This window comes from Biomphalaria glabrata, chromosome 8 (genome assembly GCF_947242115.1).
Source record: "Biomphalaria glabrata chromosome 8, xgBioGlab47.1, whole genome shotgun sequence".
Lineage (NCBI taxonomy): Eukaryota > Metazoa > Mollusca > Gastropoda > Planorbidae > Biomphalaria > Biomphalaria glabrata.
The window spans coordinates 28,760,593-28,775,701 of NC_074718.1; the positions used below are offsets into that span (position 1 = coordinate 28,760,593).

General features: G+C 32.3%; 1 protein-coding gene and 1 non-coding gene across 7 annotated transcripts; both read left to right on the top strand.

The window, feature by feature from the left end:
• Positions 1 to 1,262: 1,262 nt before the first annotated feature.
• Trnai-aau (transfer RNA isoleucine (anticodon AAU)) lies at positions 1,263 to 1,336 on the top strand. Its single transcript has one exon. It is a non-coding gene; the product is annotated as a tRNA-Ile (tRNA).
• Positions 1,337 to 1,577: 241 nt separating this feature from the next.
• LOC106061644 (exosome complex component RRP45-like) lies at positions 1,578 to 15,068 on the top strand. 6 transcript variants are annotated; one of them, XM_056038720.1, is made up of 14 exons: positions 1,578 to 1,786; positions 3,346 to 3,431; positions 5,007 to 5,101; positions 5,459 to 5,578; positions 5,694 to 5,796; positions 7,177 to 7,274; positions 9,367 to 9,406; positions 9,526 to 9,608; positions 10,611 to 10,743; positions 11,291 to 11,379; positions 12,997 to 13,182; positions 13,493 to 13,508; positions 14,175 to 14,295; positions 14,980 to 15,068. In XM_056038720.1, the coding sequence occupies exons 2-14, from the start codon at positions 3,366 to 3,368 to the stop codon at positions 15,027 to 15,029; spliced, it is 1,200 nt and encodes a 399-aa protein (XP_055894695.1). In that variant the 5' UTR covers positions 1,578 to 1,786; positions 3,346 to 3,365; the 3' UTR covers positions 15,030 to 15,068. The 6 variants fall into 6 exon arrangements, with proteins under 6 accessions (XP_055894695.1, XP_055894699.1, XP_055894700.1 ...); XM_056038724.1 differs by lacking the exon at positions 1,578 to 1,786 and adding an exon at positions 1,989 to 2,063; XM_056038725.1 differs by lacking the exon at positions 1,578 to 1,786 and adding an exon at positions 2,098 to 2,172.
• The last annotated feature ends 41 nt before the right edge of the window (positions 15,069 to 15,109 follow it).

Consider the following 15,109-nt stretch of genomic DNA (forward strand, 5'->3'; position numbering starts at 1 on the left):
ATGTAAAGCATATCCGAAAACGTAAGCTGAAAAGCTACTGTGTCTGCTACTGTGCAGATTAGTGAACAAGAACAGGTCCCTGCAATTATGAAGCTGCGTTACCTAATCCTGTTACCAAAGAAAAGAAAAACTCGAGTAAAGGCTAAATTATTATTATTATCTATATTATAAACTTACTAGTCGACCCACGGCGTAGCATACGCCGTTATTTTGCAGGGCCGGCCTTAGGCCAATGCAACCTAATATGCTACCGCGGTGGGCCCCGCTCTTTCAAAGGACACGCGCTAATTCTAGGTGTAAATTATTAAATTAAACCATTTTATAACTTATAACAGAATTCCAGCAGCCTCCTGATTTACCAGGAGCTCCTTGAAATCTCCTGAAATTGCAAAATATATGAAAATTCCCGGAAATCTGCGGAAATTATTAAAAATCTTTTGAAAAATCAAACAAATCTCCTGAAATATATAGACGAAAATGTCATTCAATATGGAAAACGCCAATCCTACTCGCGATAAGTAAAAACGGCATTATGCATTACCCGTAATTGTGTAATCTGGTGAAAGAAGCTTCTCGCGCCCCAAACTAATGAAGAATTACTTGAAGTCAACAATTCTCGTAGATAGATTGAAACAATTGCTAATTCTTGCTATTGAGCGTGATCAATTTAAGAAATACACATTTTATTATATACTGTATGACTTCGCTACACGCGATGCTTGTAGAGTAGTTGTGTACATAGTAAAGAATGAATAAAATGCTAAGACGAATTTATTTTCGAATGCAAACTCTTAAATTTCACTTATTATTCGAATCCCTACCCAAACTTGGCCCCGCGAAATCCGTTTTGCATAGGGCCCCACAACGGTTGAGTCCGTCCCTGCTATTTAGTGACTAAAACTACGTGGGGTAGAAATAAAAAAGAGTGATCTTTCCATGACTTCTTGGTCACAACGGTTAAGTTCGGCCCTGCTATTTTGTGACGGGTGAATACTACTGTAGGCCTACTTGTTCTCCCCCCCCCCACCTCTTTTTTTAAATAGGGTAACTCTAGTCCGTCTGACTTGCAGAAATAAAAGAGTGATCTTTCCTTTACTTCTTGCGTGTCCAAACTCTTGAGCCATGAAGAGAATTATATGTATATATAGATCTAGGCATTTTCTAGGTTTACCTCGTAAATGTGCTTATTCGATAACTCGCAGGAGAGAAAATTGCGAGCGTACGGGTCATAAAGCAAATGTGACATCTTTTCACACAACAGTGGCCGGTTAGCTCAGTTGGTTAGAGCGTCGTGTTAATAACGCGAATGTCTTGGGTTCGATCCCCATACTAGCCAAGACATTTTTTTGTTTGCTTTAGTTTTCGCTTGAACGGAATCCCCTCCCCCTTCTCTCTTTTTTTAAAAAGTATTTATAAATATTTTGCTGTCAAGCATTTAGCAGCAACCACAAATGAGCATTCTGTCATTCGTTTTCAACGCTCGTTAGAAGACGTCGACTGGCAATAACCGTATTGCCATATTACCAGTTGACTGCGAATAGGTGTGTTGCAATTTTAAACAGCGATTATTACAGTACAGCACATCAAAACTCCATGCAACAATAGTCAATACAATCATAAATATGCTATAGAAGTCTATAGAACTAGATCTAGAGTCTAGATAGATAGACTAGATCTATATACTATTCTATTATAATTCTATACATAGATCTATATACATACAATCATACAGTGATATATACTTATACTATTATAGTTATAGATCTAGATCTAGATCTATTTGTTGGTAAAACTTTTTGTCTTGTTCAAGTTGTTGGTCAGTTATCTAATCTAGATTTCTAGATGTAGATCTAGATCTAGAATAATTATAAGAATAGAATCGATCTATTCTAGAGTCTAGATCTTGAATTTATAAAACTAAAAAAGAAAAAAATTGTAGTGATTCAAGTCGAATCATTTAAAAATATTTAAATCATTATCAGATTATGATTATCAAGTCAAGTGAAAGTGTCATTTCATGATTTCTTGATCTAGATTTAGAATTAAGTTTTTTAAAAATTAAGGTAACACTGACTCTGAGACAGTAACACTAACAAACACTGAAACAGTGACTTAGTTATAGTTAATCTAGATAGATCTAGATGTAGATCTAAATAAAATTTTAAAATTCTAGTAAATTTCTAGATCTATATTAGACTAGTATAAAAAATATACTACTACTAGGTAATTAGTAGAACTAAGTCTAAGTTAGTAATTAGATACTCAGCTTATTAACTCTTAACTAAACTTCTTAAGTTAATTAAGTCTAGGCCGCTTAGCCTTGCCTTGCCTTAGGTACTTGACTTAGGGCTTAGCCTTAGTTATTAGTTACTAAGTTAGGGCTTAGGGACTTAGTTAAAGTTAAGACTTAAGTGACTTAAGACTAAGAATCACTAGATTGTGACTAGATAGAGTTTGACTTATATATAGATCTACTCTATATTATAATTATTGAATTTATTCTAACAGATTCTAACATCTAGAATCTAGATCTATAATAATAATTAATATTTTAAATTATTATAATTATTTATAATAATAATAAAAGGCTTGTCTTTGTTTATAATAAATAGTAATAATATGATAAAATTGAGATCTCATACAGTCATATAATCTAGTTATTTAATCTAGTTATCAATCTAAGCTATTTATATATAAAATCTATAAATATTTTAAATTTAGATGAAAAATATAATATAATATAGATTATAGCTCTGACTCTGACTCTGACTTAAATAATCCTGTCAACTCCCAGGGGAGCATAGGGCTTCAAACTCAACTCTTCACCGAACTTGTTCTGAGCAGTTTTCTCAGTATCCTCAGCTTCACAGATGTGATGACTGACCTCTTCAAGGATTGCCTAGGCCTGCTCACTTTCGTTGCGGATTTCAATCTAAAATAGTATTGAGACTGATAACTTAACTTCTTATATGCAAAACATATTAAAATTACAGAATATTGTTGAATCCTCTCTTAAAACTTGAAGACAAGTTAGTAAATAAAAATAAATTAGATCTAGATGTATTTTCTAAATTCTTTTGTTTTGTAATGTATTTAAAATATATAATCCATACATGTCATGTAACATGGAAACATCTTTCCTTATAAATGATGCGTAGACAACAAAATGCATCAATAATTAAAAAATTATACTATAATACTTAAAAATAATAACTTTTAAAATCATTTTTGGTGCTGCATAAAAGGAATGTCAGTGTACCAAAATGAGGGGCCTAGGAAAAACCTTTCAGTCTCAAGCTTAAGAGTATTGGTTGTACATGACTTCCTTTTCACTTTGACTTTCAGTTAGTTGAACAGTCTTGACAATGCGAGAAACACCCCTTTCAAATTGTGAGAGAGAATTTATACTTAAATGTATTGCTCAGCATAAAGTAAGTATCTAAACTTTTTATTTGTTCAGTTTTAATATATATATAACATCTATTATATAAAGCAGAATGTTTGGCGTATGTATGTATGTCCCTGTAAAGAAATCAAAACCGCTTGACCAATCTTGATAAAACTTGGCAGAAATGTTCCTTGGGTACCAACTTAGGCCGTAGTTTATGTATTGTAGCCCTAAAACAAACTTAAGACCCTCAAAAAAAAAAAAAGACCAACTCTATTACAGCTATAGTATTTTATGGATCTAGGCCATGTTTACAATGTTGACATGAGAAAAGATCGAAAGGATTTAGATCTAGATCTAATTTTAAGAAATACACTTTGCGCAGATAGTTTTTTACTTTGACATATGAATATACAAAAGAAGGTCCATTGATTTCATTATATAATAAAATTAACCTTCAAATTTGTGTTTCAAAAGCATTTTTACATTAATTCGTTATTTATATCTTCAAATTTAGATATCCCGATGCACATTCTTTAATTAGACATTACCAAATGGTTACACATTAACACATCTCTCTACTTTGTCTATTCCTAGATCTAGGACTAAAACTGTTATTGAGCTCAAAGATGATAAAACTTCTTTTCGCAAAGATAGTTTTATGCTTTAACACATGAACATACTAATTATAGTCCATTGATTTCATATTTTAATCAAATTAACATTCAAATTTGTTTTTCTAAAGCATTTTTAATACATTCGTTCGCTGTTCGTTAAAGCTGCGTAGCCGTGTTGAGATAGGCCTATATTCATTCATGAAAAAAAGGTCACACATGCGCAGAGCAAAGCCTTCAGGCAGCACAGAATGAACTCTATAAAAGCCAATTTTTAACTCTAGATTAATCTAGATCTATGTCTACCTCAAGATCTACTTTATACTTTAACACATGAAAATAAAAATTAAGTGTATTCATTTCAAATTTTAATCAAATATATGTAGTCCTACAAGCAAATGTTTTAATTTGAAAAGCTGCATTTAAGTAGATTAGCTATTTTGATTTGATGGCTTCATTCATACTATTTTTACATTTACACATTCGCTTTATTTATTACATTATTATTTTGTTTAAATGTTTTAAAAACACTCTCAGTGACTATATTGACAGTAATACGCAAATAAAGACCCGCAGGTCGCGGGTAAAATATGTCTAGTATTTCATATAATACTTTCAGTTTTAAATAGTAGGTTTAGTTATTTTATTTTTTTCAAAATAAAAACATAAACATAAAAAAATGATTACTTGTTGCGAAAGCTTGAAAGTTACAATTGTTTTACAGTCTAAATATCTACACATCATGTTACAATGAAAGTTAACAGAATTTTAATGTTAATAAATTTATGTACATGTATTTATAATTGCAGAATGAGATTGATATAAACAAAAGTATTGTAAATTTAAAAAAAAAAATAAAGGCTTTTAAATTTTATATCAGTTATAATTGATTTTTAGGAAACATTGACAATTCTTTGATAGTATATATAAAAACATTTCATTTTCTGTTATTTTTATTTTGTTGCTCTTTTCTTTTGAAATCATTTCTTTCATGCTCCTAAAAGCGACTAGATGGAAGAAGTGCATATGACTATAGAGACATCAGAATAGCTTTTGGAGTCAGTCTTGGATGTTGTCATGTTGAACTGGGCAAAACAAGGTAAAAACTTTCATTTATGGGAACTATTATTAAATCCTCCTCTCCCCTCCCCCCACCTCCAAAAGTTTTTGGAATTACAAAATAAAATGAGTCCAACTCTATTACTTAGCATTGTTTGTTCAATTATGCCAAAGCAACAACATATAATTTCCAATAACTATCATTAAGACAGTCTTAGTCTTCAGTAGTTCATAGGTTTGACTCCATTATGGTTCTTTTATAATTTTGAATATCAGACTGTAAAGTTGCATAACACAACAGGTTTAATGCATTTAATAACACCATTTGAGTATGATAATGTTTTTAATAAAAAAATAAATGTATATGATATTAGTAAGACCAGAAATTTCATTCCAGAGTTTTGGCACAAGTCTCATGTGAAGTAGGTCAGCCAAAACAAACACGTCCTCACGATGGAGTGCTCTTTGTTAATGTGGAGATGTCACCAATGGCTTGTCCATCATTTGAAGCTGGAAGGTTGGTTAAGTCTAGTAAGATGTGTAACCTAGCAATAATAGGAACAAAGTGGTCTAAATAAGGTAAAATATGTAACCAAGTAATAAGTTTAAAAACAAACTACATTTCTAAACAGGCAATCAGAAGAAGGAGTTGAGTTGTCTAGGCTAATGGAACGATGTCTTAAGGAATCTCGCTGTATGGACTTAGAATCTCTTTGCATTGTTGCTGGAGAAAAGGTGAGGGTACAATCCTAACTGCTGTGAAGGTTTCTAGAATAAGGTTTCATTGAAGGTGAGGGTACAATCCTAACAGCTGTGAAGGTTCTAGAATAAGGTTTCACTGAAGGTGAGGGTACAATCCTAACAGCTGTGAAGGTTCTAGAATAAGGTTTCATTGAGGGTGAGGGTTCAATCCTAACAGCTGTGAAGGTTTCTAGAATAAGGTTTCATTGAAGGTGAGGGTACAATCCTAACAGCTGTGAAGGTTTCTAGAATAAGGTTTCATTGAAGGTGAGGGTACAATCCTAACGGCTGTGAAGGTTCTAGAATAAGATTTCATTCTATTAAAAGAAATTGTTTAATGTAGCTAGTATGCAACCTTCACAATCATCATCATGCTAACTCTCAGTGAGGTCTTGAGAGGCTCAAATCTTTCATTTTAATAGGCATGATTTCCTTTTTCATCTCATCAGATTTCTATAGTCTAGTACAAATCAGTGCTTGGTGGACCCAAGTATCCCCCTCAAATTCTGTATCTAAAACTGGAGCCACCTAATAGATTAATTCCCAGTTAGTAAAAACCTTTAAATATTGATGTTCTAACGGTCTTGATTATTACTGTGTAAAGTCATTTGACAGAAAACTAATAAAGTTCAGAAGCAATAATACACAAAACATTGAAACATACAAAAACACAATCTAATAAAATATTCAGAAAGACACAAAGATGAAGGGACATTTCCTTTTCCATATATAATTAATATATATGCTAGGACGAGTTCCCACAAGTGCTCCATCTTCCCTAGTGCCATTAAAGCATCAAATGGTTTGACTGAATCCGCCATGAAAACTAATGACTTATTAGAGTAGTTTAATATTTAATAAAGATCCTGGACTTGCTAGACACATGGATATGCATAGGATGTATGTATATTTAATTTTTTTTTTTTTTTTTTTTAAGAAACTTAAAAATTTTTTTAGATATGGTAATGATTCCAAGTGTCTAGTTTTTATTGTTGGGAAACTATATTAATAAATATATATGTATGAAAATTTGCCAGTAATGATTTTAACAATATTGAACTCAAAGTAATATTAGCCCTTTTTGTCAGTTTTTGTTTCACAATAGTATGCTTTAGATAAAAAAAATAACACTTCATTAAGTATTTAATAGCGATATTGAGCACAGGGCATCAACAAGCAAGTATGATTGGTTCTGTCTAGTGCTATAATCTCATCCTGTTCAAATGTTAGACCACTCTTGTTGAATTTTTCGCCCTTACATTTTCTCTATGTTTCTCTTGGCCACCCTCTCTTTCTCTAACATTTGTTTGTCTCATTCATCACGTCTTTCTGTACTTAATATAGACATACACGTTGTTTTTGTTGACTCCACAGGCTTGGCATATAAGGGTGGACATTCATGTTCTAAACCATGAGGGCAATATTTTAGACTGTGCAAGTATTGCAGCCATATCAGCATTAGCACACTTTAGGTAGGGTGATATAAGATTAATAATATGAATTCTAATATAGATTATTTATAAAAATTATTTCTTATTTGCAAAAGCTTATTTACTACATAAAGTAGCAGTTACATTTTTTCTTCTTTGTTCTCATTGTTATGTTGGAGTGTTCAGATGACTAGACCAATACATGAGATTAACTGCGAAGTGGTTTCCAAATCAGGGAGCTCTCCATATAGTTTTCTTTCTATTGGGGTGATTTGGGGCCAATGTCTTATACGGGCCTCTTGGTAAAGAGAACAGTTTTGGAGGACGTGGTCTGCATTCTCTGGTGATACTCCACATGGGCAGATTTCACTGGTTCCAATTTTGATCTTCCGGTACATGTGTTGTCGCATTCTGTTGTGTCCGGTCCTGAGTCGAAAGATTAGACGTTGGTCTTGTCGGGATAGCTTATAGTAAGCGTCATCTTTCTTGTGATTGCATGAGAGCTCGTCCATTTCTCATTTATTTTATTTACAATTAATTTCTTCAATTCTTCTGGATAGAGTGCAGAGTTTATTAGTGAGTTAGTTCTCCCACTCTTGACGAGTGTGTCAGCCTTCTCATTTCCTTCTAGTTCTATATGAGCTGGGATCCATTGAATAACAGTTTTTTTGCTGTTGTTGTTGAGCTTTGTAAGTGCTGTTCTGAGATTTTTAATATAAGAGGAATCAGAGTTTTGCAAGCTTTGGAGGGTCGTTTTCGCATCGGAGCAGTTACATGAGTTTGCCACTTCCATAATAGTGGCACACCATGGTGAGTTCTTCATTGCCAATTTTTCCAAGTTAATAATTTCAATGCTGGTTAGAATAATACTATGGCCTCCTTCAGTTGGAAGTGACTAGATATCTCATAGAAATGAGATGAAAGTTTGCAGTTTCCCCCCCTCCCCCCCCCCCCCCTGATGTTTGCAAACAAATGTTTAGTTGAAACAAAAGAAACTACTATTTAAATTGCATATACACATAATCTATACAAAAGCAACAAAAAGAAAGTATCTTTAAAATAAAAATAAGGAAAACTGTGCAGAAGCGTATGGTGCACACCAGCACACTGTTCAACACAAATATAGATATGCTGATATTGAGATGAGCAAGGAGAGACAGTTGATTCCAGCTATGTGAATGGTGAAACAGATTTAAAGCTTAGTTTGATCCACTGGTGGACAGGCCAGCAGGTGAGAAATAGCATTGGGTCTCTTTGTGTGTTGTCTGATCAGGAAGTTTGTCTGGGAAATTGTGTTAGTGGCGAGATTGTGAATGCTGTAGGAACATGGAGACATAAGAGGCACCAGTCAATCCCATAGGCCAGAGCTAGAAGACCTGATAACAAAGAAGAACATTTATGTTTATTGTCATCTTATATCTGTTATCTCCTCAATAAATATCATCTTTTACCTAGATCCCTTATTGAGTTGCTTCCCATAAATTCGTTACAATTGCTTCCAAAGCAATTGAAATAAGTTCTAGATCTGTTTATTCACTTAGCTTTATTCAACTGTCTCTCTTTGCTGGTCTCAATTTCTGTTTATCACTAGTGTGGAATGTGCTGGTGGACACCATAACATTTATTCACCTTCATTTATTTGTAACTTGACTTCAGAATGCCTTAATGTACTTACCATTAGCATTGACCCATCCCTACATGTATCTTCTTCATACTCTCCTTTCCACTCCCATTCTTTTTTGTTTTCTTCAGTCACAACTGCATATCAATTTCAACTTTGTAATAGCCATTCAAAACAATTACTTTCATCAGGTGCTTACAAATCTAAATTCAATGAATGGTTTATGTTTTTTTTAAAAAGGGGCATAGCTAGTTTGGGGGCCAGTGGGGCTTGACCTCTTTGGGGGCCCCTACATTTTGCGTAATATTTAATTTTTAATGTAAAAAACGCTATTTGGGGGGGGGGGGCATTCAAGTGGGGGCCTAGGGGGATTTTTTAATTCCCCCCTCCACCCCCACCCTAGCTACATCACTGAAACCACTGTAAATAGTTTCACCTTAAGTACAAGTTTGGGTTTTGTAATAGTCATCTCAATAGTGCTTTGACTGATGTGTATGTATGCTTCCTTTTCAGGCGTCCAGATGTTACTGTTCAAGGGGAAGAGATCAGAATCGTAAGAGTTTTTATTTCTGTTGTGTCAGTGTGTCTGTGTTTGTCTCTTTGTTTGTCTCTTAGGTTGAGACATTAAAAATCAGGTTAAAACAAAGTTATGTTTTTTTTTGTTTTGTGCAGCATTCAATGGAAGACAGGACTCCAGTTCCTCTGAGCATTCATCATTTTCCTCTACTAGTTTCTTTCACATTTTTCTCTCAAGGGTAACTATTTTAAAATATTTTTTTTTTCTTCATTGTAAGCTTTGAATTGGGGCTGGTAACCTGTCTGAATAAACAAATAGAAGAGATCAACAAAAAATACTCTGATAAAGAATTAAAAGACTAGAATTGTTTAATCTATACAATTAATCTTTGCCTTGTCTATACCTCAATTAAAAAAGAATCTGCAAAGCTTAAGGATGTTGAAATTATCCACCAATTTTCACTTTATCTTTCTTATTCACTATCCTTTTCCTTTCTCACTACCTTTAAAACTCATCATCCTTCTCCTTTCTTACAGCCTTTTATCTTTCTCCTTTCTCACTACCTTTAAAACTCATTTTTTTAAAGATTTTCTTTTGTTGATTCCTAAATAGAGTGGAGGAAATGAATACAAGATAAAATGTTTTTCATTATTGTAAACATAAATAGAGTTTGAAGCTTTTAGTGCTGCGACAAATTATGAATAAACATGCCATGTAACATATGAAAAAAAAGCAGCACTTAGGTGCCAAGGTTATTGAGAGAAGAGGGTAAAAAATATATAAATAAGCCCAGAGGAGGATTGAACCATGGACCCCAAATCTGCTCCGTCACCTACTAGTGACTAGGTACAGGTGTACCTTAGTGCTGCTATTATTATATATTATCTGTCATGCTTATTCATTATTGTAAAACTATTTTTATTTTGTTATTTGCATGATAGTCAAAATATCAGATTTTCATTTCAGTGTGTCTCAGAAGAAGTCAGTACATTCAGTACATACTTCCATGAGAAATTTGATGTTTGCTTTTAACTTAATTTTTTAAATAGTATTACATTTACATAAAATATTAAAAATTCACTTTTTGAATGAAAGAATGTAATTGGTTGGAATAGTTTAGTTTGTAGCATTTGTGTGTGTGTGTTGGTGTTTTTTTTTTAGTTTAAATTTTTTAGTAGCTTTATGTTTCTTTACTACTTATTATTAAACTAATGTCTATTTCATTGTTTTGAATGTCAAGTAAACACATGCTTGTTGACCCAAGTGAAAAAGAAGAAAAAGTGATGGAAGGAAAGATGGTCATAGGGATGAACAAGCACAGAGAAATATGCACCTTGCAAGTGACTGGTCAAATGTTGTTACTGAAAGAACAGGTAACGCACAATTATTTTATGTTTTTGAGCTCATACAAGTGATTGCTGCTGTAAAATGTCTGTTGAATGAGTTTTTTGTGTATTAAGAGTCCTCTGTTCACTTATGTAGAACTTTACAACAAACCTCAGGCATGCCATTTCAAAATGCAACTTATAAAATAGACATAAGAGTTTAGTAGAATTGAGATAACTTTTAATCACAACAATTGGATGTAGTCCCTGTATCTGTCTTATGTAACAATGTTGTCGGTGTTAAGTTTTGGATAAACTGTCAACCTTATTATTTAATGTACTCAATTGTTCCTATTCTAAACTGTCAAATTTGCTTTTGCATTCAACATTGCTCTTATTGGTAAGTCACCTTATTGAAATTACTTAACATTACTTTGCTGTCCAAATTGTTACAGCATCTCTTCTGGTCTAAAAGACTCACCTGCAATATTTTGGTACTGGCTGTAGGAGCTGTTGTCTGTAAAGCAAAGGACATACTCTGCTGCTTTGGGTGTTGAGACTCTAATTGATTTATCTCTATCAATTTGTGTCTTAGGTCTTAAGGTGTTCAAACATAGCTGTTACCAAAGTGACTGTCATCACTGAACTAATATTTCAAGCCCTGGAGAATGATAAACAAGCAAGGTGAGACATTTTTTTGAAGTTGAGATAATTAATTTCAACTTGTTTGACTTTTTATTATTTATTTTACATATAATGTGTGTATGTTGCATTAAGCAGGAAACTCCTTGAAACGCATTGCAGTTTTAATAGAAAATACTGGAATGCAATAAAATGACAACTCCATTTTTAATTAATTTGATCACAATTTATAATATTAAGGCACAAAAGCGTCTCCAAATAGTTATTCAGTAGACTAAAAGTGTATGCATTAAATAAAAGAAATGATGAGTTTGAAATAATATCACAGTTAAAACTTCCATCATGTTTTATATGTGAATCTTACTAAGCTGAAATTTGGCACATAAAAAAAATGTAATTAATATAAAAACTCAGTGTTCCATCTTATGGAATTATACAATTATATAGTATTTTTCCTATTACTGAGTGTCAGTAATATCTATTTTATATAGGTCACCCTCATGCAAAGGTAATACATTATAAAAAGAAAATACAGTGAGAATGAGTTTTGCGCAGTAGAATTAAAAAAAATATATATTTAACAAGTTGTCAAAGAGACTCTTGACGTGGTGTTATAATATTACACATGAGACTGGTTACTATTAATGTGTCGCAAATGTCGTAGATTGCTGGGTTCGTGCTTCCTGGAGTCACACGTGACAAACATAGATATTACAGAGTGACTTAAATCCACTTTGGCAGACAAAATATAAAGTTTATTTGATGACAATAATAATATCGCACTTCTTGGCAGTTACATGATCCAATAAGAAACAAAGTCACATCCGCATAACAGCTGTATCAAATATATCCAACATGTCAAATCCTCCAAAATAGACTTCAAGTAACGTCCGCATCACAGCGGGTAACAAATACTTCAGTAATAATAGTACAGAGTAATAACTACTAGAAATACATGTCTCAAGTGACCACTGGCTTCGACAGCACAAAAGATACTTCTTAACTCAAAATTACTACTTGACTCTCTAATTTACTACCGTCCGTACCAGACGAAAGATACTACTTACTGCCCTGGACCAAAGAATACTACTTGACTTCTTAAACTAAAAGTCGATTTAGTCATTCAAGCTTTTAAATCCCTCCTTGTAGGTCTACTGTTCATAACCATCGTTTGCTTTAAACAGTCATTCTAGAAATTTTTTGAGATAGAACTAATAATTGTTACAATTTAAAGAAAATTACTTTTAATTTACACACAATAAATTTTTAAAAAATTTTTTGGGGCCTAGTCTAACAAATACATTATTTATAATTAAAACAGGCTAATAAAAGCAACAAATATTGGAGAATTTTATGAATTTTTAAAGGATTTAATGAAATATTTTGGTTATTCATCTTTCACCGTTCACTTGGATTTTCCCTCAATATCTGCGCTATAGCTGCCTTTGAAAAAATCCATGGATGAGGAATTATGGTAGTTATAATACATGGAGACATATGAAAAGGAAAAGAATCACTTTCTCATTTTTGCCACTTTTGTGTGTTGTTAGATTTTATCATATATCTAAATTCATTACAATTGTTACAAAATTATGAAAAATAAAATCTGAATGTTTATATATAAATCATATATATATAGAAGTCAAAAAATTTTTTCAGGTTAAAGGGAGAAAAGCATGGGTTTGCAGAACTAGTTTCTGGGGAGAAAATCACATCAAATAAACAGCCTGTGACAGATGTGCCAGTCAGTCAGGCTATGGAGGAGTCAGAAGAAGATGGATCCAGTTCAATGGACAGTGACAGTGAGGAGAGTGAAAGTTTTACACAGCATGCATCTGAAGAGAGGTAAAAGTGTGATTTCAAAACAAGTACTGCCGACTAACATGTGTGCTCTAATATAAATACTTAACAAAGCAACATTTTGCTTCTATCTGACTAACTTAGAACAGTAAATCTTGATATTAGGCCATATTTGTTTTATTTTCTTTTCAGCTTCAATTCTGAGATGCTTTTGTTTCAACTATTTTTGTTTATTAATTAATTATATAAAATAAATCACTTGCAATTACTAGCAGTCATATTAAAAAAATATTTTACTTGACAGTCTTATGTTAATTATCAAATCAATCTAATTAAAATATTTTTTATTCCCCAGGAAAGTGGAAATTTTGGTGAGTTTTTTTTAACTTCAATAAACTTTGAATACACATAACATTAAATTTTATTTTTCAAAATCCACATTAATTTGCTTGCTTTACTTTATCATGTGGTGTGATATCTGTATTGTTATTGCTAGCATTGTAAAGCATACAAATTAAAATGGACGACCAGTTCTGATCACACTAGCACTAGAAGCATTTATCTTGGTACTATAATATTTGCAACAGTGTTTACAATTGTCCTGAGTACCGGAGGCCTTCATGTTCCTAAATGTTGATCATAAAAATTACTAGACATTTATTTACATCTTGGCATATTGATCACAGAAATCGCTTTTTTAAAAACCTTGGCATGTTGATCATAGAATTAGGTAGACATTTATTTGACACTGGAATAAAAAATTCCTAAATTCAATCAATCTGACCTTGATCTTTTTAGTCTTCATTTAAAATCCAACATTTTAAATACTCCCTTGTGTAAATGAATTACTTTTCAAAGAAAGTCTTGATATTTTGTAGATAAGTTTAATTAATTTCTACAAATGCAGCAACATAGGCAAGATTTTCTTTCTCATTGATTTAATGGACTTTAGATCATAATTAAAAAGTACAAATTAGGGAAATAATTCTAATTATAGCCTGACAAAAATTATTTTGTAACACCAAATTGTTTTCTAGGCCAAAGGAGTGGGTATGATTGGAGATGGTGGACCTAGCAAGTGGATTGATTTGACTTGTGATGATGATCATGCTGAGAGCAAAAAGTCAACAAAATTCAAACCTGAACTAATTGAGTTGGGTAAGACACATTACATTGGAACATTTTATGTTGATTTTTTTTTTCTTACTTACATCATTGAGCTCAAACAATAAAGTTTACATGATAATCATAGATGATAATCATAGATGGATTGATGGGAAGGAATACAATGTAAGTGGCCAGCACAAAGTAGGGAGAGTGAACATGACAAATTTGGAGGAGCAAAATCAATGGGACCAACACCAAGTTAACAATCACTGGAAATAAAAGGAAATTCAAAACTAGAATTTGAAATCAATATGATGACAATAAAGTTTCTATTCACAGTGGACAATCTAGACATACATAACTCTCTTGTTCTTACATACAGCAAGAAAAATTCAACTTTGCACCCTGTTTTGTTTTGTTTTAATCCAAGGGAGTTAACTTCTAAAAGACGCTTTATGATTGTTAAAGTGGTTCCAGGTTTATTGTATTGTGTATTTACACACAATACAATAAAACACATGTATGTTATATAAATGCTCATATATGTATATTACATAGATGACATAAGATGTGTTCATTTTTGTCTTGACTTTTAGTAATCACAGTAAGGCTTATTCAAATTATTGCCCAACTATATGTACTGTTGTAGATGAAACTGCTTTATCTTACTATATTTTAGCAAAAACAAAATCCAATGCAACTTTTAATATTTTCATTAATTGTTTACATTCACAGATGGAGAGAGCAGTGAAGAAGAATGTCAAGTTGTTTTGGATGCATCATAACTTTTTTATTCAAAATAAATTTATTTTTTTTAAAATCTGCATTATTGTTTGTATAATTTCACTTATGCTAATGATTTTAG

Coding starts and splice junctions, on each gene's coding strand:
- LOC106061644 (XM_056038720.1), top strand. CDS start 3,366: ATGCGAGAAACACCCCTTTCAAATTGTGAGAGAGAATTTATACTTAAA. Junction 5,579..5,693: donor CCATCATTTGAAGCTGGAAG/GTTGGTTAAGTC, acceptor ATTTCTAAACAG/GCAATCAGAAGAAGGAGTTG. Junction 7,275..9,366: donor TCAGCATTAGCACACTTTAG/GTAGGGTGATAT, acceptor CTTCCTTTTCAG/GCGTCCAGATGTTACTGTTC.